At 39.8% G+C, this 27,731-nt stretch overlaps 1 protein-coding gene across 6 annotated transcripts; it reads left to right on the top strand.

The window, feature by feature from the left end:
- Positions 1 to 371: 371 nt before the first annotated feature.
- ap1b1 (adaptor related protein complex 1 subunit beta 1) lies at positions 372 to 27,616 on the top strand. Of its 6 annotated transcripts, XM_017413957.3 has the most exons (24): positions 609 to 720; positions 2,107 to 2,167; positions 3,996 to 4,101; positions 4,176 to 4,311; positions 4,893 to 5,138; positions 5,308 to 5,498; positions 5,620 to 5,841; positions 5,953 to 6,073; positions 6,146 to 6,241; positions 7,052 to 7,167; positions 8,273 to 8,438; positions 9,773 to 9,871; positions 10,694 to 10,953; positions 11,219 to 11,426; positions 11,720 to 11,740; positions 12,935 to 13,021; positions 13,578 to 13,607; positions 13,698 to 13,835; positions 13,922 to 14,067; positions 14,161 to 14,290; positions 18,134 to 18,218; positions 18,698 to 18,784; positions 19,397 to 19,551; positions 26,169 to 27,616. In XM_017413957.3, the coding sequence occupies exons 1-24, from the start codon at positions 694 to 696 to the stop codon at positions 26,241 to 26,243; spliced, it is 3,009 nt and encodes a 1,002-aa protein (XP_017269446.1). In that variant the 5' UTR covers positions 609 to 693; the 3' UTR covers positions 26,244 to 27,616. The 6 variants fall into 6 exon arrangements, with proteins under 6 accessions (XP_037833112.1, XP_037833114.1, XP_037833116.1 ...); XM_037977184.1 differs by lacking the exons at positions 609 to 720; positions 12,935 to 13,021 and adding an exon at positions 372 to 431; XM_037977186.1 differs by lacking the exons at positions 609 to 720; positions 12,935 to 13,021 and adding an exon at positions 406 to 502.
- The last annotated feature ends 115 nt before the right edge of the window (positions 27,617 to 27,731 follow it).

Below are 27,731 nucleotides of genomic sequence, written 5' to 3' on the forward strand. Positions count from 1 at the left end.
CTTGATTTGTCTCTTGATTTCCCCCCTATATTGGCTCTCTATATTGTTAGATTGTGTGTGTTTTTTTAATGGATTTACAATGTATTTGTAGTTCAAGAATTATTTGTGCAGAATGTTAAATCCTGCCCTGTAAACTTGATCAGTGAAATACCTAAAAAAAAAATTAACATTTTTGCTGGAAACAGTTTTAAAAAAGTTAAATTTTAGGGTTCCCAAAGTGACAAAAACTACACTTGACAAGATTATTATGTCGCCAGTGGACTGTAAAAACAGCTTTTAAGCTGTTTATATTCCCAGTGTTTTAAACAGTAAGGTCGTTTTAAATGAACGTAAGATGACGTCACCTGACAGTTGGTTAATTTGTGGAAAGGCGGAAGTAAAACAAGTGGGAGGAGTCAAAGGCCATAACAGCTCTTTCTACGCCTGTAACGGTAAGGTGTTTCTGTGGAGATTTTCCCCCTTCTAATTCGCTGTGTGGCTAACTTCATTATAACTCCAGAAGGTACGCTAATTCGCTGGGTAAGGTCCGAATTAGGCCGATAGATTAAGAGCTTAACTATCCCGACAAAGGCTTCTTTAAGCCCCGTCTTAGAAGGTCATGTCTCGGCTGCTGGCTGACACTGACAGGCGAGCTAGAGCAGCAGCCGTACCGCCGCTAGCCTTTAGCAGCTGCTTCATTCATCTACCGCAAACATGCAGGAATGGGCCAATCAGTTATGCGTGAGTAATGGGTTGAACAACGTCGGTAGTTGCTTACTTACCTAAACTAACTATTTGTGTTACCGTAAACTACATATTCGGTATGCTTGTGTCCGTACACACTCGAGATGCTACCGTCATTAGCATGATGCTAGTCAGTTAGCGAAGGTTTTCTTCACTTTGTGGCTAAATGAATTATGTTAAAGTCAGCTTGTGTTGTTAGTTGGTACATATGTAAAAAGCATACGACTATTACGTTGTCAGTTTGTTGCTATAAATAATAATTTGTCTTTAAAGTCGAGCCGTATTAAGCTAGCTTCTTCGTCAGTGCTAACCCACCGATGTGGTTCAAATTAAGGCTAGCTACAGAAGTTAGCTCCTTGTCAAATGCTGACAGACACCAGAGATCCACCAGAGATCCGATTAGACTAAGCAAGCTAAAACTGTCAGTTTATACTGACTATCAAACAACTGTGGATAATTACTCTCGCATATACTGACATTGTTTAGTCAAAAATTACTTTAAATTACCAAAAACTCCTGTTTCTTTCTGCCTTATCGATTACATTTTGTTTAATTAAAGAGATTTATGAAACAGTGTAAAGACACTGATTATAGTCAAGGAAAGGTTTTTCTGCCAAAAAGGTTATCAGCAGTTTGAGTTTGACTAAATTGAATATAAATACAAGTAATTAGAGTTTTAGAGATTGTCCTGAAGTTTTAAGTCAAAACATTTCGCATTACAAACTGGTCAGACCTTGTTGTTTCTAAATTCAAAGTATTTTGGTGTGCTTTCTCTAAAATGCCACCTCAGGGTTTGATTTCTTTAGCATCTGATTCATTGAGCACACCAATACAACCTGTAAATATTCAGTGCATGTTTGGGGCAAGTTGCACTTAGTGCTGTAACACTGGAAGAAATAGTGGAAGAAATAATACGACTGTGAATGAGCCACTCTGAGGGAAAAAACAAAAACTGTTTAGATTTTTGTGCAGCGTCAGAATGTTTTAATGAAAACATTGGTAAGACAGAAGTGGTTCAGCTTCCAAACTGGCAGAGATTTCTTTAAAAGGGAAGTTTGTTCAAATGGAAACCAGAATACAGAACAGGAAATACTCATTGTCACTTACACTGCGAAGCACATTTAATGTTGGCTTCATTAGTTGCTACTGGCTCCATTAAAGCTGACTTAGACATATCTTTTAAAAACAACGTGTCGAGATCTGGTTTCTCAGCAAAACCCATTGTTTTCTCTCCCGGTTTTCTGTTATTTGTTCAGGAGAAGACAGGAAATCCTTTCTTTTCCCAGCGCTTGCACTTCTAATCTTTCCTGTTGTCTTCTGATACTAAAAGTTTTTACTCGGTCAACAGATTTTGCAGTCTTCTTTTTACTCTGTTGTTTGCAGGAGAACCGACAGTTTGGATCCAAGATGACAGACTCCAAGTACTTCACCACTACCAAGAAAGGTCTTATATCTTACTAATTGTTTTTACAATTACGACATACCATGCCAAAATATAAAAGTCAGTGAGAAGTTGTAGTTAACTTATAAGATTTATTTGTGCCCCTGCATTGTTTCGAGCAAAGTAGGGTAGCCACAGGAGAAGTAACATCAGTCAAAATAGAATAAATCTGTTCTTTTTTAATTATAAAGGAGTAATAAACTTTAAAGCTGCTCACAGAGTGCAAAAATATAGTGAATATATGTACAGCAACATTATCTGTCACTTTATTAAGCCACAGATGTGTGTAAAATCAGAACAGTGTCCTTGGTCTTGGTTTTTTTGTCAGATAAGCATGTTGGCATATACTAGTAAAATTGCAGAGTGCAACGATCTGCATGATCCTAACATCACCGTCTTGTTCCAAACCTGGAGCTATCTGTGATAGTTCAAATCATCCTTACAGTAGAAGTTGTTTTGAGTTAATTTAAGGTTTAGGGGTAATTGAGTATGATCCTTTTCTTTTTAGAATTTCTTGTGTTTTTTTGAGGATTTCCCCACTTCTGTTTGCTGACATCTTGAGGGGTTTGGTAACTATTTGGTTAGGATCAAATTAAAGTCTAAAATTGCCGTGCATTGACAGACATTAACTCGGTTTGTATTTAAGCAACACACTTTAGTAAACACTTGAAATCCCACAAAAAAAAAATCCCATGATGACATGATGCTTTTTTTTCTCACAACCAAGACTCAAAGTTCAGAAAAAAACATTTTGAGTATTTATAAAACATAACCTTGTGCCTACAATTCTTCTAGCTGTTAAAACCGGGGGAAAAAATGGCTTCTAGCTACCATACATCAGTGTTTTACCCTGAGCCAGCTTATTTTTACCTCTTGTTGAACCTTGTTGTTTGCTCTGGGTTTTATGGGCCATCTGCTTCATGAGTTTATTACCAGCATTTGTGTGACTGGGATACATGATGTCTCAATATAATTCAAGACAATCTTCCAAAGAAAATGCTTTTGAATAGTCATTTAAATAAAAGACTATTTGACACAAAACAAGAAACCATCTTACTAAACATTTTAAGAGGCTTAAAGTTGGTTTTGAATCTTCACCCAGCCTTTTTCACCGACAACCATAAAGCAACAAGCAGTGTTTTTTGTAATTCTTTTGGAAATTAATTCTAATTTTATGACACTAATCAGACCCAGTCAGTGTGTTCTGCTGCAGCTTAATACTTTTTATGTATATTTATAAGATTCACATAACTAAGACTAATCCAGTGTAATACAGACGTCCCACAATGAATCCCACTTTCATAAGTGGTTTTGAGGTTTGTTGAGTTTATTTAAGTATGTGATCAGTGGACAGGAGTATCTGGGTTATGGTTCGAGTAAATTGCCTTGCTTTGTTCATAGATGGGCTAATCTTTTTGATACAATAAAAAATGCAGAAGCCTCTGTCAGTATTACAGGTTGCTGCAACCTTTAGCAGAAAATGTTCATGAACAAATATCTACACATATTTAAACAAAATGTGATAAATGTAACATTTACAAAGGAACTTGACAGTTTATTTAACTGTGCATAATAAAATAATGAGAGTTCAGTTACTAAACTATTATAAGGTTTACAAGGTGTGTCAGATACAAAAATACCTCTTTATCAGCACCATCTAAAATCCTGATCTGCAGCTCCACTCACTGTGTATTTATAAAGTTTTGACGGAGTACTGTGCATCATTTGTCATTGTATCTACAGTAAATTTTGTGTACTTCCATCTTTCCTCATCTTTTTTGCTAAACATATTACTTCATATGTCCTTTTCTCCTCCTGTTTATGTGTCCAGGAGAAATTTTTGAGCTCAAAGCAGAGCTAAACAGTGACAAGAAGGAGAAGAAGAAGGAGGCAGTGAAGAAGGTCATAGCATCCATGACAGTGGGCAAAGATGTCAGGTGGGCAGCTGGAAATATTGCCAGGAGGTCATGTTTTGAGTCTGTGGTTACATTACAGTTTGTTCCCCCTGCAGCGCTCTGTTTCCAGATGTTGTGAACTGCATGCAAACGGACAACCTGGAACTGAAAAAGTTGGTCTACCTCTACTTGATGAACTATGCCAAAAGTCAGCCAGACATGGCTATCATGGCTGTTAACACCTTTGTGAAGGTACATTTTAAGTTTGTCATCTCTATATACAAGTTATGTGGAACTATCGGTTTATATCCCGTCTTTCAAGTTTCAAGTGTCTGCAGTTTTTTTGTTTTTCTTTGGCAACTGCTGCAAAGGTGTGTAACAAGCCTGGAAGAAAAGGGAAGTTTAGAATTTTACCATTGGGAATATCTCTGGGTAACAGGAAGTTTTGAATTGTTCAGGTATTTACAGAGGTGTATAACTTTAACACCTAACAAATGAGGGAATAATAGTGTCTGGAATTTGATCCTGTTTATTCATGCTGTTGTGGGCGACACTTGTCACTGCAGTTCTTGAAGTTCTTTGTCATTTCCCTCATGAGTTCTTCTGATTTCAGTGTGATATCTGCCCGACTTCACAGTTTTAGTTTAAATGCAGCTTCAACAACTGTTCAACAAGCATGTTACCTTTTCGCCTTTTGTTATTCTTCAAAAGCAGTAACTCCTCGGTGACAAATGCTTCTACGCTCTGCAAGACGTTGACAAAAGCAAATATGAAATGGAATTCAACTGTGATTTTTGAGATTAAATTTATAACCTCTGTGATCATCCACCTAGGACTGTGAAGATCCCAACCCCCTCATCCGAGCGCTTGCTGTCCGTACAATGGGCTGTATCCGTGTGGACAAGATCACGGAGTACCTCTGCGAGCCTCTAAGAAAATGTCTGAAGGATGAAGACCCCTATGTGAGGAAGACGGCTGCTGTGTGTGTAGCAAAGCTTCATGACATCAATGCCCAGCTGGTGGAGGACCAAGGCTTCCTGGACACCCTTAAAGATCTCATTTCGGACTCCAACCCCATGGTATGACTCCTTCGGGAAGCTAGAAACATCTGGATATTAACCCAAGCCAGATGTCACAGTTTATGTTAAACAGCTGGTTACTACTATATAATTGTGTTAAGAGAAAATTGTGCAATTATAAACACATTTTTAGGTCAGTGTTAATCTGAATCCCTGTCTTCCTCTTTAGGTTGTTGCAAATGCAGTAGCAGCACTGTCTGAAATCGCAGAGTCTCATCCCAACAGTAATCTGATGGACCTAAACCCTCAGACCATTAACAAGTTGCTGACAGCTCTTAATGAATGTACAGAGTGGGGACAGATATTTATTCTTGACTGTCTGGCCAATTACACCCCTCGTGATGACCGTGAGTCCCAAAGGTGAGTCTTTCATTACTACTGCTTCTAATAAATTTCGCCTTCTTGTCAGTGGGTTTATGGCCCTCTAAGGTTCTATTTAATTTTTATCTCTTACCTTTTTAACATCATTAACACCGACCAGCATCTGTGAGCGTGTCACCCCGCGGCTCTCCCATGCCAACTCTGCAGTGGTGTTGTCAGCGGTTAAAGTTTTAATGAAGTTCATGGAAATGCTCCCCAAAGATTTGGACTATTACGGCACTCTGCTCAAGAAGCTCGCCCCCCCGCTGGTCACGCTCCTCTCTGCTGAGCCTGAGCTGCAGTACGTGGCGCTTAGAAACATCAATCTTATTGTCCAGAGACGGTGAGTCTGGGGAATAGAGTTTGCTTTCCAGCTGTTATATTTGTGATGAAGCAAATGTGCTGTGCTTTATTCCCATAGTACTACTTGCATATTTGTGTTTGTGACTTTTAGCCCAGAGATCCTGAAGCATGAAATGAAGGTTTTCTTTGTCAAATACAATGACCCAATTTATGTCAAACTGGAGAAGCTGGACATCATGATTCGCCTTGCATCTCAAGCCAACATTGCCCAGGTAACACATTGAATCAATCATAACCTGTGGGTGCTTCTAAAAGGGATAAAAATAATTTTGGTCCCTCTGTAGGTGCTGGCTGAGTTAAAGGAGTATGCCACTGAGGTGGATGTGGACTTTGTGCGGAAAGCGGTCAGGGCCATTGGCCGCTGTGCCATCAAAGTGGAGGTGGGTGTGTTGTTGGTTTTTCACTTCATAGTTAAACAAAGGATTTGAGAACTGAAAGCTGGAGAGATTTTTTTATTTTATTTTATATAATGGTATCACATAACTCAGACAGTCTGGCAAGTCTGGATCTTTCCCCGAGAGAGTAGCATCATAATCTTTCTATTTCTCTAGTTATCTCCAAGGCAAACACAGAACACAAAGTTACATAACAAACAGACATTATCGTCACAAATGGACATATTATCATAACAGTGGTAGATGTTCTGGCTCCAAGTAGTTTCCCTTGGGTCATTGTGACAAAAGCTGCTGATAATCATGATACCTCTGTTAGATTTGCAATTTTCGGCCTTAGCAAAAAGAGATCATGTAGTAAAATCACATGCTTTTTTTTGGTCAAACACTGTCAGGCAAATATTTATATTTGTTCTCATATTTATTCTCAGTCACATTACAGCACTGAGAATGATGAATGATCACCAATAAACCACAACATGGCTCTGTTCCTAAAACAAGCATAACTTCCATGTATCAGTGTTTTCATTTCAGGCATGATTTACTGCATGGTATTTTCTCACTGATCTGCTTAAACATACTTTAAAGAAACATTACTGATTACATTTGAAGCTGAGAACTGAGAGCCTTAATTTGACAGTGAAAGTAATCATGATTTATGTTTTTTGCTCGGAAATTAGTTTTATCTTATGGCTCATTTATGTTGTGGTGTAAAGTACAGAACCCATCCACATACGTGTACTTGTTTTTGTTCCAAAGAGTTGCCTGTAATTATATTATTTCCCCTCCGTTTGTTAGCAATCAGCAGAGCGCTGTGTCAGCACACTTCTAGATCTCATACAGACCAAAGTCAATTATGTGGTGCAGGAGGCCATTGTAGTCATCAAGGACATTTTCCGCAAGTACCCCAACAAGTAAGTTTCCTCCTACACATGAACACAGTCATGTGCACATTTTCTAAAGACTTCATTATCTAGCTTCAGTGGTAAAATTCAAAGGGATGAGTACTTGTAGAGGCTGAATTTGATTTATATGAACAGTTTATATACTCTATAAATACAGCCTTCACCTTGAGTCATAGTTTGACAAGAAATTTTAAGAGTTGTCACACGCTGAAACATTTTTAGGTTTCTGAAATTATGTAACTTGTTAGTTATTGCATTGTTGACAACAAAGAGGCTCAGACATAGAGACGGCCTTCACTTGTTTTTCCCTGGTCTGTAAATTGTTGTGGTGAAAGCTCACAGCAAAAAAAAGCACACAAAAGCGAGACCATTTATTTGTGTTAGACACTCTTTTGATGTCTAACCATTACTGCATATGGTCAAAGGTCAGGCTGATTTGGCTGCAGCGTGACTTCCACTATGAGGTGGCTATACGTGCCAGACAGAAAGCTCTCCCACACAGCGGTACACTGTCACCCTGGAGTCGGGAGCCTTTAAGAGTTGCTTTGCAAAGCTTCCAGCTCGGCATGGTTCACGCCTTGAGCTAAATGAGTCACCATCTAGTCAAACTTTGCTCTTTTCTGCCAATTAAACAATTGCACCTCAGCATATCTTGTGGTAAAACCGTTATGTAAATGGAATTAGCATTGGATTTTTATGCAGATAAGAAGTATTTTAACCACTCTAGGGAGCATCATGCTTTAGCATCTAGCATAAAAGGCTCTGAATCATAGCTTAAAGAGGAGTAAATACATTTGCATTTGTCAGGCTTGCAGAGAACACCACTCCATAGTAATGCTAATGCTGGTCTGTGTTTGCTGTCAAATGCAATTTATGTTAGAAGACAGACAGTTGTTTGGTACCTGGTTTTAAAAGCCTCACATGTGGTGGTTGTTCAATCAGCCTGCATTCATTAGAGATTTTTTTTTCTTTTCACTTGTTAATTTTAGCAATAATGAATGCATTCAGTTTTTTTTTTTTTTTAATTGTAGTGATTTTTTTAAACTTCCCATTTTCCCCCATCATTTGTTACATTTCATATCATGTCATGTTGTTTCTGTGTGACTGTTTCCAGATATGAGAGCGTGATTGCCACTCTGTGTGAGAATCTCGACTCGTTGGATGAGCCGGAGGCACGTGCTGCCATGATCTGGATTGTGGGAGAGTATGCCGAGCGCATTGACAATGCTGATGAGCTGCTGGAAAGCTTTTTGGAGGGTTTCCATGACGAAAGCACCCAGGTGTGTTTAGGATGGTGCAAGGTTTGCTGTTGTTTTTGAAAAATTAATATTTTAATCATTGTTGTGCATCTAATTTGTAATTAGTGCTGGCAGTAGAAATCAGTTCTTTGGGCTTGGGAATAAAGTAACTTGTTAGGTTTGGTGTATTAAAGCAAAAAAGACTTTTTACCTGCTGTCATGGCTCACAGTAAGATGCATCAGAAATTGTATAGTCACTGAGTTCAGTTCAGACTTTATTAAAGACTCTGCTCACAGGGAGAGGTATAGATCTGTTAAAGGCTGCCTCCACAGTCTGCAATGCTGGAGCATAATAGAGTCTCACTGGCCTTGATGACCACATCTGCTTATGATGATAGTGATGACACAAGATAAAGTGAGGAATGAGGAAAATGGGTTCAGTATCACACATCACATAGATCTTCTTCCACGGAGCCCATTATGATTCAGAATGAGATGCAGCAATTAGAAAGTAACAAACCTGGTCTTTTAAATTCAATTTGAATGATTTTGTAAGGTTTCTTTGGCTGTTTTTCTACCATCTGTACTATCCATCTGAACAACCTGGGGCTCTGGTCACAGGAACATGAAGCTGCTTGGAAATGGTCTCATATCTTTTAGCTTTAACATGGATATCTTTACTACAGGTCGACTGATATGAGTTTTTAATATTTTTGGTCAATATGTATTTTCACTGAACAGAATTAAACAATAATTGCTTAACTAAATGTATATTTAACAACCCTTACACTTAAAAAATAATATATAGATGAGCATTCTCATTTAAAAAAATGTACCTATGGACTACAGTAAGATAGTTGCAGCAGCTGCTTCATTTTTTTTGTGGTGCACACAACAATGCCAGTGTTGGTTCCCATTAATTAGGCTGAAAGGCTGATGAAATGCTGGAAGGCACCTGTGATGCTAATTAAGATCAAATGCTCGAAACTATAACTATAATGCAAAGATTAATAGTTGGTCTCTTTCAGGTTACCAGTGAATCTGTCCATACTGTTTGCTTACAGACAATTAGACAATTACCCTAACCCTAACGAAGCACTGTTTCAATAAGATATGAGTACAAACAAATTTATCTGTCTGTATGTTATTGCTCACTTAAAGGATCTTTGATTGTCGAAGGAAATTAATTAGGCATCAGATATTCCCTTTTGTACTGTAACTGTAAAAAATAAAGGGGTTTTGGTTCAGTAAACATTTATTCCTAAAGATCATTGTAAAGAGGCATTTTGCCACTGCATTACAGCTTTAGGCTGCCCGTTCTGTACGTTGTATATACGCTGTTGTAACTTGATGTGTGTTTTCATTGTGACCTTTAGGTGCAGTTGCAGCTATTGACTGCAATTGTCAAGCTGTTCCTGAAAAAGCCCACAGAGACACAGGAGCTGGTGCAGCAGGTTCTAAGCTTAGCCACACAGGTGAGGGGGAAAAAAGCAAGAGTTCAGCTCATACATTTTAATTTTGTGCCATTATCTCTGTCTACACATGGCTGCTTGCTCTTCACTGCTCTCCGTCCATTCCTCCTTTTAATATGTGTAATTTGTCCTCATTAAATGCAGATTTTCATAGTTTCCCATTTTTCTTTTTTTTAAAAATCCTCAGTGGTCTTTGGATACATTACTGTTTTGTTAATGTTGTTGTAATGTTTTTTATATTTTGGGTTCATTATAAAAACAAAGGCCAACAAATCAAACATTTTGATGGTGTTGTGAAAATTTCCAGTATACCAGTGTGTGAAAAATTAGGGAAATTCATCGCTGTATATTTTTAATATTCACACAAATCAGCTGCATCTTTTTGCAGTTAGACTAATCAGACACTTTATCATCACATTTTGTTTAAGTAGTAAAAAGAGCAACTGAGAAAATAATTTTTTTCATTTTAGCATAATGACAGAATTTGTCAGATGTTATCACATGACTTCACACATTATTTTGATAGTATTCTCTAAAAAAGAAGAGATCTTTGATGATTTGTTGCTTTTTATAGTTTCATGGATCCTAATATTTTTTACCTTTTTACAAGGTGAGTAGAAAGTAGCAGATTTCCCTCCTAACTTAAGAGAGATTTCTAACAAAAATGTACAGTATCAGGTTGTCTCATGCACATCTTAACAGGCTCTTTAGTATCACTCTTTTGTGTCTCATTTCAGGGACAAAAAAGAAAAGCATCTTCACATGAGGCATTTCTTAAATGCGCTCGTGAAATAATATTTGCCATTCCTTTACGTCTTTCTGCAGGATTCTGATAACCCAGACCTCAGGGACAGAGGCTACATCTACTGGCGTCTGCTCTCTACGGATCCTGTGGCTGCCAAGGAGGTGGTTTTAGCAGAGAAGCCTCTGATTTCTGAGGAGACGGATCTGATTGAGCCAACCCTGCTGGAGGAGCTTATCTGCCACATTGGTACTCTGGCCTCCGTCTACCACAAGCCCCCCAGTGCCTTTGTCGAGGGCAGCCGGGGTGTTCAGCACAAGAGACTTCCAGGCAGCGCTGGATCGTGAGTCATGCACTGTATTTTTAATTTTTTTTTTATTTTTAACAGTCTAGGCAGAAGGGTTTATAGACACTGGTTTTTGACTTGATGATTTTAAAATGTGCTGAGTAGCACTAGTGTGAAATTGTTGTTTTTATAGTGGAACAGTTTGATTTCAATAATAGTGGTTTAAAAAAATGCAATCCTGGTGATTTTTCAAATAGCAAATCATAAAAATGTACCTCTTTATTGTTATTAAATTTGAATGTTTTTATCTTTTTTTTCCTAGTGGGGAGAGTGTTGAGAGCCCGGACACAAGCTCTGCTGCTGGGATTTCTGATGCTCCACCTGCTGTCATCCCATCCCAGGGAGACCTCCTGGGTGATCTTCTCAATCTTGATGTGACACCCCCTGCCACCACTGGACCACCACCAGCAGCCAATTCTGGTGTGCAGATGGGTGCCATGGATCTTCTCGGAGGAGGACTGGACAGCCTGGTATTTTTTCTTTTATGAATATATATATATATATATATATATATATATATATATATATATATATATATATATATATATATATATATATATATATATATATATATATATATACTTTTCTATCTGATTGAAGCTGCCAGGTTCTAAAACTCTGATCTGTTCAATTTTTTCCCTTTTAAAGGCAGAGATAAATTATAGCCATCTTTCTTTACATTTTGCCTTTTTTTTTTTCTTTGCTTTCAAGTTTTTTTTCTTGACCTTGTATGTTCTTTCTTTGTTCAACGCTGCACCTGCAGATGGGAGATGAGTCTGAGCCGGTAACTACCAGGAGGGAGAGGGCGCAATATTTATTAATCATTTAAGGCCATTATCAAAAATTATTTCTGAAGAGCCCATACAGTGTTTGTGTCCAAGTTGAGAGCGTTATTTTGGAGGTTTAGAATAGCATCAACGAAAACTGCACGCTTGCTGGAGCACTTCTTGTCATCATGTCTCCTAAAAGCTCCCCTTAACAGCCCAGCCTGCTCTAATTGGTCAGCTAGCACAGCCAAAGAGTGTTGTTGATGTAATGATTTGTTAAGTGGAAGCATGGCTGTCTACAAGCTGCATGCACTCAGGGAATGTTAACAGAGTAGCAAGCCACTTGGGCTTCTCTGTGCCACAAAAATCGATATGAAAACACAGAAACTGATTTATCTTCATTTTTATTATTAGTGTTTTACATTCACCTTTTCCTGCTCGCATCTCCTGGATACAAATGTAAAGAAATAGGCAACCCAGTTATTGACAATTTTCAAGGAAATATAAGGTGCCTCCAGACTTTTTCTTTTGCTTTTCTGCTTGGTATACATTGTGACAAAGCATAATCAGATTATTCACTCAGAATCAAGTACAAAATCACTACACCTAAGGTATAGGTGTTTATTATTCCATTGTGCTTATAAATCTAAACATCTCCTAACAATCTGCTCAACCAATCAGCTTGTATTGCAGTTTTTGGAGGATTGCATACAGCATCTCCTGCTGCCTTTTAATGTCAGAGATTTAAACGAAGATAATCTGATCTGATGGACTTAAAACTTTTTTTTTAAACCAAATCTTGAAAATAACATTACAGGAGATCTGAAGCAACATTGAGATTACAAGTATGTGTTGAGGATCACTCTGTTACTACCACATCATTTTAGCTCAGTATCTGCAGTTTACAGAGGCACAGTAACTTTTGGGTTTTTTTTTGTTATGGTTGATTAGCTGTGGCAGCCATCTTGAACTGAGTTGACTCCAGAAGTTAATCAGTTGTAGATATACTAATGTACATCTACAGGCACAATATGGGCTCTTTAATCTCTGCTCTCTAGCCAGTAGTTTTCACTCACCATTCTTGATGTGTTCATTCATTTTTCTCTCATTTTATATTGTCCTGACATGTATGCTGAGGATGATGTCAAACCCTTGAGTCCGTCTCTGATCTTATCTTTGGGCTCTTCAATGTTCTTCCATTTTTCAATCAGCCGCCCATTCCTTTGCGGACGGACACTCCTCAGTCACCTCAGACCGCACAACAGTCCCCATCGCCCCCAGATTACAGCCCTACTGAGGTTGGTCCAGGGGACCATGCTGGACCAGTAAAGGCCAGCATCAGCCTAGAACCCAACACCTCTTGTTCCCTGTTGTAGCACTGTGTCCTCTCAGTCGTCATACCCAGCAGAAACCGCTGCCTGTTTGCACTTTGTGTTGCACTGTTTGTTTTCAAACTCTGTAGGTGGGATTTTAGAAATTACATTTCTGCTCTGTATCAGTATACTCCGACCACTTTGTTCACTTTGTCCTCAGTTTTGTCACACACACTGTAGACCTATTTATTTAGCAGCTTTTGAATAAAACCTGTTGGAATTTAAAAAGTGCTAACCTCAAATTGTTAAAGAGCATACACAGAGTTTATGTCTGCAAATGTTCCCTTCTTATTGTTACTTGTTCATGATGTGAACCCTGTAGCTGTCGTTAATCACAGAAATAATTTTCCATGACCCTCACATCCCTCCATCCTTCCACATCCTCCTCAGACCTTTCAGAGGAACATTTGCTTCTGCGTTTACATGAAATAATCTGTGATGTTTCTTCATTCATTTTTCCTCTTGTGTTTCTTGTGTTCAGCTTGGTGGAGACCTTGGAGGAAGTTCTGCTGTAAGTCATTTTCGCTGACACTTCTTAGGTTTTGATTGCTTGATAATAGCGTCATGTTAAATGCGGCACGTGTTGCATTGCGATCCACAGATGGGGGCTGGTTTTGGTGCTGCTCCAGCTGCAATGCCGGCCTCATTCAGTGCCCCCGTTAGTGGTGGCCTGGATGACCTGTTCGATCTCGGAGGTGGCGTTGGCATGCCCATGGGAGCCTTCAGCCCCCCCAAAACGGTGAGTTCATACACTGGAATAACACCCTACAACAGTTCTGTCTCATCGTGGGTCATTTTTAAGTAAATGATCTCCTCTCTGCTCAGGTTTGGCTGCCAGCCATGAAGGGCAAGGGGCTTGAAATTTCAGGCACCTTTGCTCGCCGTGCTGGCGTCTTCCAAATGGAGTTGACCCTTATGAACAAAGCAATGAGCGTAATGACCGATTTTGCCATCCAGTTCAACAGAAACAGGTGCGAACAACTTCTATATAATACCTGTTAATACAGTATATCAGTCAAGAACTAGAATTTGTGACTTTTTTTTTCCACTTTGTCTCTTTCTAGCTTTGGTATTGCTCCTGCCGGTCCCCTCCAGGTTCTGACCCCTCTGAGCCCAAACCAGACTATTGAAGTGACCCTTCCTCTCAATACTGTTGGACCTGTTATGAAGATGGACCCCCTCAACAACCTGCAGGTAATACCGTTGCAATATTTATTTCTTTAAAATTTTATCTGATCTTACTAGTTTTTGCTGTACCTGAAGAATGAGACTGAGAGAAGTCTCTTTTTTTTAGCAATCTATATATTTTTAATATAAATCTATATAGAACTTACTTGACAGTGATTAGATTCAATAAAGTAATTATCAGATGTAGGTTAAAACCAGAGGAACATTGGTGTAATCTGCACATCAGCTTATTTAGAATTTTCACAACATGTATCCCATGAAGCAGCCTGTTTCTGTTGCAACACTGTCCCTGATAATATGACCAATTAATTAAATCATCCTCACTCTTACTCACCCGTGCTGTTGAATTCCCATGCTGAGAATATAACAGGATTAAAACATGAAACAGACATCAGAGCTGGTTCAATGGGTTGTAAGAAGGAAAAAAATAGAAAAAGAAGAAAAGTGAGCAACAGAAGCCAGTTCGGTTTTGATCAGGGTGGTTCCTTTTTAACTGAATGGCAAACGGTTCCTGTATGTAGCTGGGGAGAGAAGATAAGCGTGTCGGTGGGGTTGATGGAGATTCGAATGGTCATTAGTGGTCTCACAACACATGACTCTTTTGTTTCTCATGGCCTCAGCAGCCCTGCTAACCTTTCTGCTCCGTGACCTCTGAGCCCAGCTTTGATGGGACCAGCTGTCAGTTTTGACAGTTTCTCAAACACAACTTACTCTGCAAGGTTTTTTTGTTGTTTCCTGATGAAAAATTGTCTCTTTAAAAAAAAATTTTTGGTTACAAACATGTATGTGCAATTATATTTATACCAGTTTGTGACAACAGCTGCTAAAACTCTATAATTTGTGAGAAATCAGCACATTTCAGGGACATTCTTCAATAATGTCGAGTGCCAGAAATGGCCTTTAATATTAAAAATAAAATAAAAATCTAGCACAGTGACTCTCATAAAATTAAAAAAGGCAAATAATTTTGTTTGTCCAACCATTGAGAACCTGACAGTAGTTACTAATGCAGAAAATGTAGAAATGTTAAAATATTTAAAGAAATAATCAGCTTGATTTAAGTATTTATAAACCTTGTCGCATAATTTGATGAATTTACACAGGTAAAGCCAGAATCTTTCTCCCTTTTTTAAAGTTTGTAATAGATTTGGAGATCAACATCAGATATTTCATCTTTTGCAGTTTTCCTCCACTCTTAATTACAGATTTATATCTTATTTATATTCCTTCAAAGCAAAAGTTAACGAAAAGTTAAGAGTTCAGTCACTGCCTCAGTTCAGTTGTTGTTCATTATGATTCTTTTGTTAACATCTGTGACAGATATCATAGTGATTTGGTCACATACAATTAAAACATTTAATACATTTATGTCTTCTGATTGTGTTTATGTATGTTTACTTGAGACCAGTCCAACTCATTTCATATTCTTGGAAGGCAAAATTATATCACCATCGTTTCCGTTTTATTAGCGCTCCTTTCTGAATGCATTTAAAGTGGAACTTTGTCTGATTTATGCAGCCCTGCATTGCACCTTGGAATACGATGCATTACTGAATTATTCATGAATCATTCTTTTCCCTTCCTCTGCCTGAACTGCACTTCTTTATAAAGAGAACTGATCAGTATCATCGCCTGCCTGCTTGTTACTACAGATGCTCGCTTTATACAACATTAGCTGGTGGGTTTCAGTGTCTTCTACTGAAACCTCCAGGGCTGCAAGACAGCCAGCCACAGAAGTTTAGGCTAAAAAAGTCATTTTTTATTAGATTCACACCTTTACATTCTTTTAATTTTCCCCTTTTAGTCTCTTATTTTTAACCAGGCCTGCTTTTTTTAATCTCCATCCATTTGTCTATTTGCATTTCCCTTTGATGCATCCTCAGTAGCTGTTTATAGATATATGGCTTCATATATTTAGTTTGTAAGCTTCATGTTCTTTCGCAAAAAGCTTTTTGTTCACTGTGAAACAAAGGGATTAGAGGCCATTTCTCAAATGATCAGTAAACATTTACAAAGGATATAATTTTGTGTAAACCTAAAAGTAAGGAAGTCTGAGGATTTAGAGGCATTTTAAGAAGCAAAACAAAGAAGAATTAATTTGACATTCAGCACTGTTTCTCTCTCAGCAGTCTGTTCGAAGCTAATATGTAGAATTGACTGCACTAACTCCTTCGTACAAAAAGGTCAGATATCCCCGAGTCGATTTCTTCCACTGAAGCAGCATTTAGATAAGTCTCGGTTGGGTTTAATTCACTCATCAGAGCTTGTTCAAGTAAACCAACCTCCAGCCACTATTTATAATGAAAAGAACACCTTTGCCTCGTGTTTTCAGAGACGCACGAGGGGCCGCTGGTTCTGTAGCGTCCTGAGCACTATCAAGCTGGCCAAAAGTGGGCTCACAAACAGCAGATTATGCAGTGTTTTTTAATTTTGTTCAGTAAGAGGAAGAAAAATAATTTTGTTGCAAATCCATATTTGCCCAATGGAGAACAAAAAAACTCACTGTAGCAGAGGTCATGTCGTAGTAATGATGCTTTTTGTAAAAAAAAAAAAATTCCATTTCAAATCATGTACTAGAAGGGAAAATGAGGCCAAATACCTTGAATGGCTTATAACATTCCTGCAATTCACAGGAAATGAATAGGTAATGTTCTGCCAAATAAATCAGAGAGGAAATATTTGTTAGAAACTTTTAAACTATACAGAAATTTATGTTTGAATGGGAGAAGTGGTGCCAGTGTTCAATCCTCACTAAAGAAGAAGTTGTTCAGACAGGCTGTGGCCTTTAGGCGTTTTAATACACAATCAGCCTTTCTCTTTCTGAGCTCTGTCTACATCTCACGTTGTAAATCCAACACAGAGATCTGGTCAATACTAAAATGCTGAAATATTGTCTTTGAATCAGCATTATAATGTGGTTAAATTAATTGATTGACATGCCACCATCTGCTTTAAGTCTAAAGCAGTACACTGCATTCAGATGGTAATGCTTTTCTGTTTAATTGAATTTAACATCAGTGAACCTATTTAAGTTTAGTCACAATGTCAGGAAGGATTTCAGATTTAATAGCTCTACATTTAAATGATGTTTCAGTCTAATTTGGTTGTCAGAGATATCAACAGGATATCAGAGCATGGTGCTTTTTACAGATCGTTTTATCCAGATCGCTCAGTGTAAACTGCTCCTGAGCAGGTTTTATGTGCAGTTTATGTTGCCATGGAGATGTAGACAGTTTAAATGAGAGCCACTTAAAATTTTGACTTTAATCTGGACATGCATGGGAAAGTCATTAATCTTACTTTGTGTTCCACCCTTCTGGTTTCTGTCCTTGTGGACAGGTAGTCTGTGTGCTGCAGGATTGACTTTCCTCTGCCCTCCGCTGCAGAGGTCCAGTTTTCTGGGATTTTCACTGACTAAGGCTGATTAGTTCGAGAGCAGGGTGCCAGATAGGCAGTTTGTAGTGTCAGTTATCATGCTGCTGGTGTTTTTAGTTTCTCTTACTATTGTTGTGAGGAAAAACAATGTCTTACTGCAAAAATGTATCATTCAGCACTGGTTTATTTTAAAATGGAAAATGATTTTTCTGAAAAGAACCAGAGAATATTTGTGGCAGCAGACGATAACGGAGCCAAAAGCCGAACTGTCCTAACATCACAAGAAGCCATTTGGAACATCAATTTTTTTTAAGCTTGTGGAGTCTTTTAAAAAATAAAGTAGCTAAATACCAAGTTAATCTGATATTTTCGTGAAGGATATTTGACTCATTCATAAGTAGCTTTTTTTCCCCCCCTTCTCCTTCTGTTGCCGTCCTCTCACCCTCCCCTTCTTGAATTTAATCCCTCCCGCAGGTGGCTGTTAAGAACAACATTGACGTGTTTTACTTCAGCTGCCAGTACCCCATCAGCATGCTGTTTGTAGAGGACGGGAAGATGGGTGAGTGTCTCTTGGCTCAATCTAAGCTCCACTGACATCAGCGGCATAGAATAACTAGCCCTCACTGAAAGATTGATGTGCGTGCTACTGTTCCTGAGTGTGTGACGTACGTGGTTGTGACTGTCCACCTGCTACAGAACTCAGTCACCTCCTCACTCACGGCAGAGCAGCTCGTACTGCAGCACCACTTTGAGCTTTTTTGTTTTAGTGCTGCTGTCTGATTTGTTTGATGAAAGAGTGTCAGTATTTCTCCCTGTGGAGGCTTCTTACGACGCGAGCAGCAGGACTGCTGCCAGCAGCTGGGAGCTAATGCTTCAGAGCCTAAACCACACCAAGGCACCTTGTGTTGACAGTGAAACCAAACTACTCGCTCACTGCTTGGACTGTTTTTTTTGTTTTTCTTCCACAGCACTGTGAGAAAAATCTGTTTTTTAGCAGTAGATTTTAAGATGTGTTCTTTCTGTTTTTTTTATCAACAGAGCGGCAAGTTTTCCTCGCCACATGGAAAGACATTCCTAATGACAATGAGTCCCAGTTTCAGATCAAAGACTGCCATCTCAGCTCAGGTGAGAAGGATGATCAGAGAACAGAGTGCATTAGCTGAAGAACGCATCACTGTGCAGCCGCATACTGCAGCATCTTTTCATACGAAAACGGGCAGACAGAGTCATGTTGATCTCAAATCTAATCCCCACTAATGAAGCAAATTGTGTTTGATGAGAGCTCATCAGCTGCAGTCCCTATTTATGTGTCATAATTTAGTTTTACGCAAGTGTGAGAGCAGCTGAACTGGAGAAGAATTTCTAATGACAGCTTAATGGAGAGTTCCCCCTGCAGATTGAATTTCTTCTATACGAACAAAGAAAGAAGATTTCACGTCCTGCTGGGGTACAATAGCATGATTGAAGCTGAGGAGAGAAGTTAATTTTGAATTAGTGACTAAATCTTTGTTTCACAGACAACCTGGAGCGAAAATTCTAGGGTAACATATGGAGAAACTAAATTCTTCAGGGTCTGGTGCGTTTAATGATTGTTCCTGCAGACAGTCGTGGAGCATGACAGGAATCAGTCAGGGACTTGGTGCTAAATACGGGAACTAAAATAAAGCCAAGCTGTCAGTTTAAACGGGAAACGTGTTTAATGTGTTGCGTAAAGCTCTGGTTATGTTCTGCGTGCAGATGCAGCCTCCAACAAACTGCAGGGCAGCAACATCTTCACCATAGCCAAGCGCACAGTTGATGGACAGGACATGCTGTATCAGTCCATGAAACTCACCAATGGCATCTGGGTGCTGGCTGAGCTCAGGCTGCAGGCAGGAAACCCAAATTACACAGTGAGTATTAAATCCTCTGTTGTTCAGCCTAATCTCTGATGTACTTGTACTGCTAATGAGCTATTAATGGATTTACAAGTTTATTTCCGAACAATGCATTCGTAAAACAATGTTACATATCCTCCTGACTGCTAGGAGCTCAAATTAGTCCTCTGTGGAGGACATTTGTAAACATGTATATCTCCCATCCACTGCATACTACTGCATTAACTCATTTTGCTATCTACAGAGGACATTTAGGGCTTTTCAGTGATACCAGATGTGAAAGGATGGGGCTAAATAAATTACAAATATTTAAAAAATTGTGATTGGATAATATATTTTTTTTCCTAGTAGTCAGGAGGATGTTAAATAATATGGAGCCTGTGTTTGGTGTAGGAGATAAATGGATAATGGATAACCAGGTCAGGGATTTTTGTTTTTCAGGTCATAACTTGTGGCTTTGAGATGTATTTCTTCAAATGTTTTTTTTGCTCTCACAGACTGTTTACATGTTTGTAACTAAAGCCCTCTCCAAAGCAACTCAGGATTACTCTGGGAACCAGAAATCTCCCAGAAATCTCCTTTCTTGCCTCGAGGCTGTGCATATTCATACCCAGTCGTCTTTTTGTAGAGATTAAAGGTGGATGTAACTAAGGGAGTCATATCTAGTGTTGCATGTACTCAATGTTTCAAATGTAAAGCCTTGGGTAATTTAGAGGGGGTGTAATTGGAAACCAGTGAAAAAGCACATTTTCATACATTTGGTGTTTTGAGATCTGTTAAATAACGAGTATGAAAGAGCGTCTACTGGACCACAAACTATCCTCCTCAATGTATTTGATCCTTAAGGTGGTATCACTGGGCTGTGACTAGTTGGTGACCCGTATTCATGAGGGAGTCCTCAGAATGTCCCACAACCTTCGTGGTGGTACTCAGTTTTCCTGCATGAGACACAGAGGCATGCAGTCCTGTGGCTTCAGTTTTAAACATGTTAAAAACTCAAAATAGTCACAGAATCAACCCGTCTCAAGAGCTCTAATCCCACATTTTGACACCTGCGGGGAAGCGTCCCCCCTCCCTGACAGAGATTTGCTCTAGATGTTTTCAAAGTCGAACAACTGGCGCAAAATCCAAATCTCTGTTTTCATTTCAAAAGTGTGCTCCAGCAGATTAAATCAGAACTGTGGGACGGCTGCCAAAATGGGTACAAAACAAGCTGATGTGTGCAGTGGTGGACAGCAAAACACACAGCCAAGATTGCATTTCTGCAAGCTGTTTGCACGAAAATAAGCCGCGATGTTCCAAACCTGGTTCAAAACACAACCGCATGGCTCAACGGTCACTTGGTGGCAAACACTCAGGATTTAGTGAGACTGCAGCGGAAAAGTTGCTAATTTTCTCTCAATTTTGAGTCCCCAACTAGTCTCCAACAGATGCAGCCCAGTGAGATGCCACCTAATAATGCTCTCAGTCCTAAAGGGTGGGAGAGAAGTTGTAACTTCTGTTGTCCTCGCCGCTCATCAGTTTTACAGTTCTGCTGACCGGATGAAGTCGGTGTGATTCAGTGAACGTGTTCTGTGGTCACCGCACGTTACGGCTGACGCTCCTGTATCTGATTGAACAAGCAGGCGGGATGAAGCTCGATGTGCAGTCGCTGGTGGTGAACCCGCGGCGACTGGAGTGTGGGCCTCGTGTGCACTGCGCAAATTTGTCCGCTCATCGTTACGCGTCTCTGCACTGTCAGCGCGTCACAGTCTCCGCCGCTGACGGATTGATTTTGGCGTAGAGATTCAGCTAGAGCCAAGTCGAGCGGCGACCTTGGTGTGACTCTCCTCCCTGCTCATTTCCCCGTCTGCTTTCACATCATGTTTTATTTATAAGCTGGCATTAACTGTCTTTTTGTTTACTCCTGTCAGGCCCAGTCAATTTATCAGTCACCCAAAGCGTGTTCATAAAAACCCTCGGATTTTTCATCTGGTTCACACCTTCCTCAGTTTATCATCACATTGCCTAACCTGATGGGGGAGAAAGATGACTTGTGTAGCGAGTGTCTTGAGTGATCGAGGGTTCTTTGTTGAGCTGGAAGAAATTTCCATTTTTCATCTTTTGATTTCCCAGTGCATCCAATTGTGCCCAGCTTTAATGATTCGGGAGGTTGTTCTTGTCCTTCAGCTGTTTCTGTTGTCTCTGTCTGTCTTTTTAGTTCATTTTTTTAGTCCAAATTGTTCCTCGGTGTGGCTGGAAGGGCTCGCGTACATTTTTCGGATGGATCCCAAATTGAATCGTGAATACAGGAGAAGTCTTTCAGGTTTACTCTGCGGCGTGGCTGGACTGCGACGCTGGTTCCTCTGAGGTGCTGCCTGCCGCTCGATCCCGGTGCTCTCTTGGCACAGAACATTAAAGCCGAGCTGCCGAAGCCCTTTGTCGACTTCTATTTTTAGACCTGATGAAGTAAAGTGCTGCCGCTGCGTTTTCGCTGGGTTTCACGCCACTTGAGATAAAAAAACAGGACACCGAAAGGGTTGTTATTTATTTTCTTGAGAGGAACCGCTCGTGGGTCGTGTTTTATTTCTGCTGCTGCGCTCCCATGCAGTTTTAAGGCATGAACGTAACTTGGCCTATTTTTCCGCACATCTCAAAGCTTGATTGACTTCCTCTTTCCCATGATGCCTCACTGCCCGTGAGGTATTATATCTGTGTCCCAGTTCCACACTCCTCACCTCTTCCTGTTGACTCTGCAGACCACTAACAATGGAAAAGAGATTGTGATGATTTCTCATAGAAATGAAATAAATAGAGAACTCTTTAAATCCTTGAGAAACGTCGGACTCTTTGAAATTTACTTCACCTTTTAGCTACGGTTTTGCTTATTTTTAGCTACGGTTTTACTGTTTTTTTGCTATACTTTTGATCATTTTACCCTTTACCTTATTGTTTATCTAGTTAGCTTTGTATTACTAATTATTTTAATGTACTTTGTTTTCTAATTCTAGCTTTTGTTCCATCGTTTTAACTTCAACAATTCAGTTTCAGCTTCTTCTTTAAATGTCAGAGAGTCATTCAGCGCTCCTGAGTGCTGAATTAGTTTAACTTTGCTGTCAGGATCTCTAAACGAAGGAAACAACTTAGGAACATTAAACTTAAAAAAACAGTTTCATTTTTTTAAATCTCCAAAGCTGCTTTAATTAAAGGAAAATGTTGTTTTGTTGTTGTTTTTTTAAAGAGCTGTTTTCAGTTGATATTGCACGTTATCCGTCTGAGTCGTGTCTGTAACATTCCTACCTTTTCACACATTCACACCTTCCTTCAGCTGAAAACAGCTTCCTGCAGCAGACAAAAACATCTCCATGAAGGTGACGAGAGCAAACCAAAAGTGTAAAGTCGCAGCGCAGACTGAGGGGACAGTCCACCTCTGTTTACCTGCTCACGTTCTTCTCACCTTGTCTTCTAATGTTTTACTCTTACATAAAACTCAGTCGTAGCCACTGTCTGTTTTATTTATATATTTATTTCCCCCCCCTCATGTCAAAGCTCATGTGAACTGTATTTAGAGGAGCATTTGGATGCTGCTCATCTTCTTGACATGAAGCTGGGGTGTTCTCATCTGCCATTTCCTGTCCCCATGGCAACAATGTGACCAGTAATGATGGCTGTTTTTTTTTTTTCCCTCCCCAACCCACCTCTTGAGCTGGTTCTTACTGTTTTCAGTAAACTCAGAAATAGACACCACGAAGCGCCTTTCCTCACTCAACATATGTGCCGTTCCTCCACACAGTTTGCTTTTTTCCTGCAGAATTTTTTTTTAAGACAAACATTCGTGTCTCCCACTCAAATGTGTTTCATCATTTCTTCCTTGTGATTAATATTTTGTTAATGAGCACTAGTTGCCAATTCCATCTGTTGGCGGTTATAAAATATTTTTTCTGAACACCTTCATTTCACATCGACGTGTTTATTAGTAAAATAATTACATTTACTATGATTCATCGCAGATTTGATATATGTTGACCAGTCAGTATCACAGCTTGGCTGTTTAGACTCAGTTCTGTTCTGCCTGTTTAGCTTTCAGTTCATCCAAACTAAATAACAAATGAGCTGAATGGTTTTTTTTGTTTTTGTTGTTTTTCCTCCATGACATCTCTCAGCTGCTCTTTGTGGTGTACGTCATTCTTCTGACAATTTCAAGTGTCTGTTTTAATTTTTAGTAAAAAAACAAAAGACCTCCAGTAGCAGCAGGTTTGAATTGTTCTCCTGCTGTCAACTTTAGTTGCTTGAATTTTACTGAACGTATCCAAAACTCCTTTGTGATCCGCTGTAAGTCAATCAGCCTGGTTTTCTTGTTTCTCTGTTGCTTTTTCTCCTCACAAACTTTCCAACGTCAGTAACGTTCGAATTGGGTTTAAACTCGTGATTTTTTCGACTCGAAGGTTGAATGTCTTTTTGGAGGTTTCTTGTTGTTGATTTGATCCTACCTAAATGCTTTATGTTAGGAGCTTGTGTTAATCCTGTCGAGCTCAGACGTATCGAAGTTGATCTCTGAAATGAGATCGCTTCTTTTTCTGCTGCCTTTTCTTTAGTTGTCGTTGTAATCACACAGATTCAGTCAGCATCCGCTCATTGTTCTGTCTGAAACCCTCCGTTTCTCAATGATATGAGCAATCTAGAAGACCCCGTGGTGGTTGTAATGAAGTTATTTATCTCTTAAGTTCACACAGGCCTGTCTAAAAATGTAACGATGCTCTGATAAAACTAGCATTTCGTTGTCATTTAGAGAATTGTTTGTTCTCTCAGATTTGCATTTATTTTCTATAAAAGGCTTTCATATGCATCAAACACCGGTGTACCCAACAGTCCAAGTACTGCATCACTTTATCAAACTATGCATTTGCTCTTATTCCTTGGTTTCAACTTGATTTAAATATTTATGAAGCGTACAAAGACGGAAGTTTTATTTTTTGCCTTGATACATTCCTGAAAAGAAAACAAAAGAAATCAAATCTTGTTGTAAATTCAACAACGAAGCATTGTGAGCAAAGTTGCAGCGTAAAACCTCTTTGATACACGGCCTTTATTTTCTGAAACTGTTCAGGCAAATGTGGAAGGACTCATTAATATTAAACACCAAACAGCTCCTCTCGTCTTCCTGCTACAGTCTTTATTTCCTCGCCTGTGTACTCTGATGTGATAATATGTTAGCAACAAGCCTAAAGCTGAGCTCATGAGTGCTGCCGTTGCCGACTCCCTCACTTGCTGGTGCTTCTGCGGTTCTTCACATCTCGCTGATGGGAGCGCAGCTGTCTAAACGCTGCCGGCAGCAGCATGCATCAGTAAAGAGGTCTGAGTGTACCAGCCGCACCATCGCCGCACCATCACGCCATTAACTTTCAGGTGAATAACTGATCACTGTAATTAAGATAATGGAGCAAACATTATAGTGTATTAGTGTCGCCGATACAGGAACAAACAACAGACATTCGAGAGCTTAAAACAAAATGACTGAGCACGCCACCTTGTAATTAGGATGATGGAGGATTACTGAATATTATACAAAGACAGAAATCCTGTCAGCAGAACACCACATATAGTAGTAGGAAAAGGAGGCCCTGCCTGGTGAATAAATGACAGAAAGAATGAAGGAGACAATAAAAAAACAGGTTTTAAAAGGCTTCGCTTCACCTGAACAAGCTGCTCTGAGGTTTGGTCACTTTTCTTTTCGACCTGCCTCGTATGTGTTAGCTGTAAACCCACACCATGACACCTCCCCCTCCACACACACCTACTTTTCCATCTCCACGTTAATGTAACGAATGTGATTCAAAGCAGCGATTGTGATTAGAGCTCCGGGATGATCGGTGGCGTGAATCTGACGGCGTTTTGCTGTCAGGCCGGGGGAGAAGCAGCTCGTTCCTTTCCTCCTCCCCCCTGGGGACATACGGGTCATTACGGTTCCTGGTTCTCACTGGGGAGAGCACAGCTGGGTTTCACGCTGCGGAATTTAATTACGGATTTATTTTTTTTGTTCCTTAAATCGTCTCCATTGTTGTCTTTTGTTTTTATAAAGTGATTTCTGCAACATCCTAATAGAATCTGAGCTGATGCAACTGCTCCTGAGCTGCAGCTGCCTGGTGTTTCCTGTAAACAGTGTGCTTCTGGGATGTGAGAAAATAATATCTGCAGTGTGACTGAGAGGAGGAAAAGGGAAAGAAAAAAATCTCACTTTGCGGGGCTCCATTAAATCCAAAACCTTCTCCCAGCTGAGACTGACATCAAAGAGTGGGCAGGCTGCCTCTATTTCCTCCAGTGTGGTTACGTATCTATATTTCTGTCGGAAGGTCTGCCAGTGCTTGATAAGACTGAATTAAGTAGGTTTTAATACAAAGCTTTTTTCCCCCGTCATATAAAAAACAAAAAAACGCCGTCTTCTGGTGAAGATTGTGTTGAAACGAATGATGAGGTTATTAATGAATTTTTAATGCACCCCAATAATCTCACAAAACTATTACCAGTGCTAGTTTTTAAAAAAAGATTCTGCCTTTTCCGTTTGCTTTTTATTACAGATGACTAGAAAAGCTTTTTCTTCCTGAATGTTATTGAGCGTCACGAACCAAGCCCCTCTGCTTCTCTGTCTCCACCAGGTCTCTCTGAAGTGCAGAGCTCCGGAGGTTTCCCAGTGCGTGTTCCAGAGCTACGAGGCCGTGCTGAAGAACTGAACAAGCGCTCGAGCATCCATCCAGCCAGCCAGCCAGCCAGCCAGCCGCTGCCCTCACAGAGCTCCCAGCGTCCTCTCCTGCTCCCTCTCACCTGACCCACGAACCGTGTTCCAGCCTCATGCAGACTCTGTCAGCCAGCTCTTTCATTAAAATATTTAATGGTCTGTTGTAACCTTTTTAAATATTCACCTTTTTTTTTTTTTTTGGTCTCCTGCTAAGACTGCAAATGTTCTGGGTTCACTCTTTTTGCTCGCCTGGCTCTGTCTCCTCTTTGTTCCTCTTTGTTTGTCTCCACTCCATCCTTGGAGTGGAGACAAATTATCAAAGCAGCTCCAATCTTTCCCCTCCCTGATCCATCCCGTAATGACCCGTGTTCATTCAGGGACAGGCTACCGCCAGACGTCTGTCCCTCCATGAGGCTCTGTAATCATTTTCTAGCCCCACGTCTGGGTAAATATCAGTCTATTTTTAGCATCTGCAATCAGCAGGTGAATCGTCACTTTCGGCATATTTATTTGTGGGTGATTTAAGTTGAGGTGCAGTAGAACGAGACTGCCTGTGTCCGGTAGACGTTGGCTGTGGGAGCCCAACAAGAGACACATAAATACCTTAAACTACACTATTGTTGTTTTTTTTTTGTCGTTTTATAGAGTTTTGTTTGTCTGAAGCAGTAGATTCGAATCCTCTACTGTTCCCGGAAGCAGAATGTCTGATATGTGTGTGTGTGCGTGGAAACTGTCGGCGTGTGTTTCTTTACATTTTTACATCAATATATCTTGCCATTTTATAGACTAGCAGCAGGTGTTTGCTGACTGCTCTTTTGCTTAATCATTCCATGGTTTAATTAGTTTCTTTAAGTCTTGTTAGTGTAAATGTGGCGAACTGGGAGAGAGCCTCAGGGTGTGAGGGCTTGTTTTTTATTTTATATTTTTTTAAATTCACTGCTTCTCTGTGCGTCAGCGGCAGCCTCTCGGGTTCTTTGCCACTTTGCTCTTTGTGTGTCCTCAGAGCAGCTCTCCATGTTCCACGGCCACCGGAGATGAAGGCCCAGGTGACATGAACTCATATCATGATTTGTTACATTCTCAAGTAGGGGAGGGGGGGAACTAAATGTAGGCAGCACACTGTCTCACCTGAAGCAGGGCGAGAACGTCTGATCCATTTGTTTGAAGCCCTTTTTCGTCAGCTGTCACACTAACCACGATCAAAATCTGCCACAAAAACTGTGTATTCTGAGTGTGTGGTGACGGCTGATTCAGATTAAATGCTGTATTAATTAATCAGATGTTTAATCAGATGTTTTTGATTTACTTAGTTTTGTTTGTTGTGTGTACAACGTTTGAGAAGAATTATTAAAGGTCTTGACGAATCCACCGTGTTGTTTTTTTTTTCTTCTGTTGATGCCTCCGGGCGTGAGGATGTAAAACATTAGCTCAGTTTTATTTGCTTTAGATTTTTATGGAGCCCCTGAGTCCACGACTCGTTTTC

Source organism: Kryptolebias marmoratus, linkage group LG1 (genome assembly GCF_001649575.2).
Source record: "Kryptolebias marmoratus isolate JLee-2015 linkage group LG1, ASM164957v2, whole genome shotgun sequence".
NCBI lineage: Eukaryota > Metazoa > Chordata > Actinopteri > Cyprinodontiformes > Rivulidae > Kryptolebias > Kryptolebias marmoratus.